General features: G+C 40.1%; 1 protein-coding gene across 1 annotated transcript; it reads left to right on the top strand.

Moving 5' to 3' along the window:
• Positions 1 to 644: 644 nt before the first annotated feature.
• On the top strand, positions 645 to 1,571 carry LOC122272256 (uncharacterized). The gene has a single exon (XM_043055703.2). It carries the CDS (start codon positions 645 to 647, stop codon positions 1,569 to 1,571), a length of 927 nt encoding a protein of 308 aa, XP_042911637.1.
• Positions 1,572 to 1,927: the final 356 nt, after the last annotated feature.

Raw genomic sequence — 1,927 nt, forward strand, 5'->3', positions numbered from 1 at the left:
GAAATAAAAAATTACAAAAAGCATTGAAAATTAACTTTCATTTTGTTATTTTGCATTTATATGATAAATGGCATACATCAAGACAGAAGTAACTGACTCGCTTGAAGAGCGTAAACCGGAGTTTCGATCCCGGCGATGGCTTGCACCGACCAGTGCTGACGGGAAATATCCTCAGTGGTACAGGGATCATGGGTTAGAGTCCTCTTGCCGTCAGGCTAACCGTGGGAGGTTAACGTGGTCTTCTCCATGTAACGCAACTGCTGGTTAGCTCTTTCAAAAAGTCCTCCACAAAGGCGATATTCTCCCAGTATACGATCCAGGAGTTCCCTCGTCTTCTGGATTGGTTTAAAAATGACAAGGTTACGGAGTTGAGCATTAGTAGTCGTAATCTCATAAAATCGGGTCGGCTGTTCAACGAGAGTTATGAAATAAAAATAGAAACTGACTCGCTTGAAGACGCATTCCCTCAACTACTTTTATCTTAATTTTTTCAGGGTTGCCACAGACTACTAAAATGCAACTATTTGCTACTATTTTCGGCCTTAGGCAACTATGACACGTGGTACATCATAAATCTACCTCCATGTGGTGCATCATAGATCTACCTCCACGTGGTGCACCCTGGGCAACGCTCTGTCGGCTAAATGATCTACAACTCTGGCGTGGGCCCCTCGCTGAATAGTAACTCATTGTTGCGTGTGCTACAGTGGAATGCGGGTGGGCTGTCCCACTCCAAGAGGGCTGAGCTCTGCAAAACTTTTACATCCTACGACATTGACGTATTCACAATAATGGAAGCTAATTTATCACAAGATAGCATTAAGTATTGCTCATTCCCCGGTTACGCCCTGTACTTGCTTCCAAAAGCTAGACAAGTGGCGAGTGGTTTACTTATGGGAGTTAAAAAACATCTTACTTCTGACTTCCAAATCATTAAGGAAATGAATGATAGTGATAAGACTGAGCTAATCAAACTAAAAATTTGGAAAGATGGACATGCTTTTAAGATCTACAGCACTTACTGCCCACATAATAACACACCTCACTATAATTTACCATCAATACTTTCTAGTACAATTTTTATTGGTGATTTCAATGCTCATTCTCTCAAATGGGGGTATAATGATACAAACCAGGTAGGATCACGCATAGTGGATCTATTAAACACCTCCACCTTGGAACTAGTCTATAACTGCAATGATCCATGTACTTTTCTGCACTATAATGGAACTAAGTCAAATCCCGATCTCCTAATGGTTTTGGCAGATCTGTGTCAGTCAACAACACAAAGAGTCCTTGGGGATCCTGGCTCTGAACACAGACAAATCTTGGCTGATATATCCTTTTCTGCAGATAGAAGGTCTGCAGCACATCCCACATATGTTTCCTGGAATTTTGTGAAAGCGAACTGGAAACTTTTCACAGACACCCTGAAGCAACTTTTACAAAGGAACCCTGTAAATCCTCACTCCCATCCAGATGCTATTTGTACTAAACTTAATAATTATATTCTGGATAGTGCTAAAATTGCTATTCCTAGGGGAAGAGTCAAGAGATACAGTAGTTTTTAGAGCGAAGAACTCCAACAACTAAAAGATAAACGTGATCGCCTACGAAGGAAAGCAGAGATCACTGGTAGGGTTCCAGATGTTATAAATTGGAGAAAGCAAGCAGCTATATTTAACAAGGCCATTATAACTGCAAAAAGAAACAGTTTTAATGTTTTCATCTCTGAAATTAATTTCCAAAAAGATAGCTTGAAAACTTACAAATTTCTATCTCAATTGAGAAACCAATCCCCTCAAATTGCTAAATGCTCATTTCTTGTTGATGGAAAAGTTATTTCTCCAGATACTAAAGTTGCCCACTGTTTCTTGAAACACTTTACCGGGGTAAATCGTACAGCTGCATTCACAAGAAAAATGTC

Source organism: Parasteatoda tepidariorum, chromosome 1 (genome assembly GCF_043381705.1).
Source record: "Parasteatoda tepidariorum isolate YZ-2023 chromosome 1, CAS_Ptep_4.0, whole genome shotgun sequence".
Lineage (NCBI taxonomy): Eukaryota > Metazoa > Arthropoda > Arachnida > Araneae > Theridiidae > Parasteatoda > Parasteatoda tepidariorum.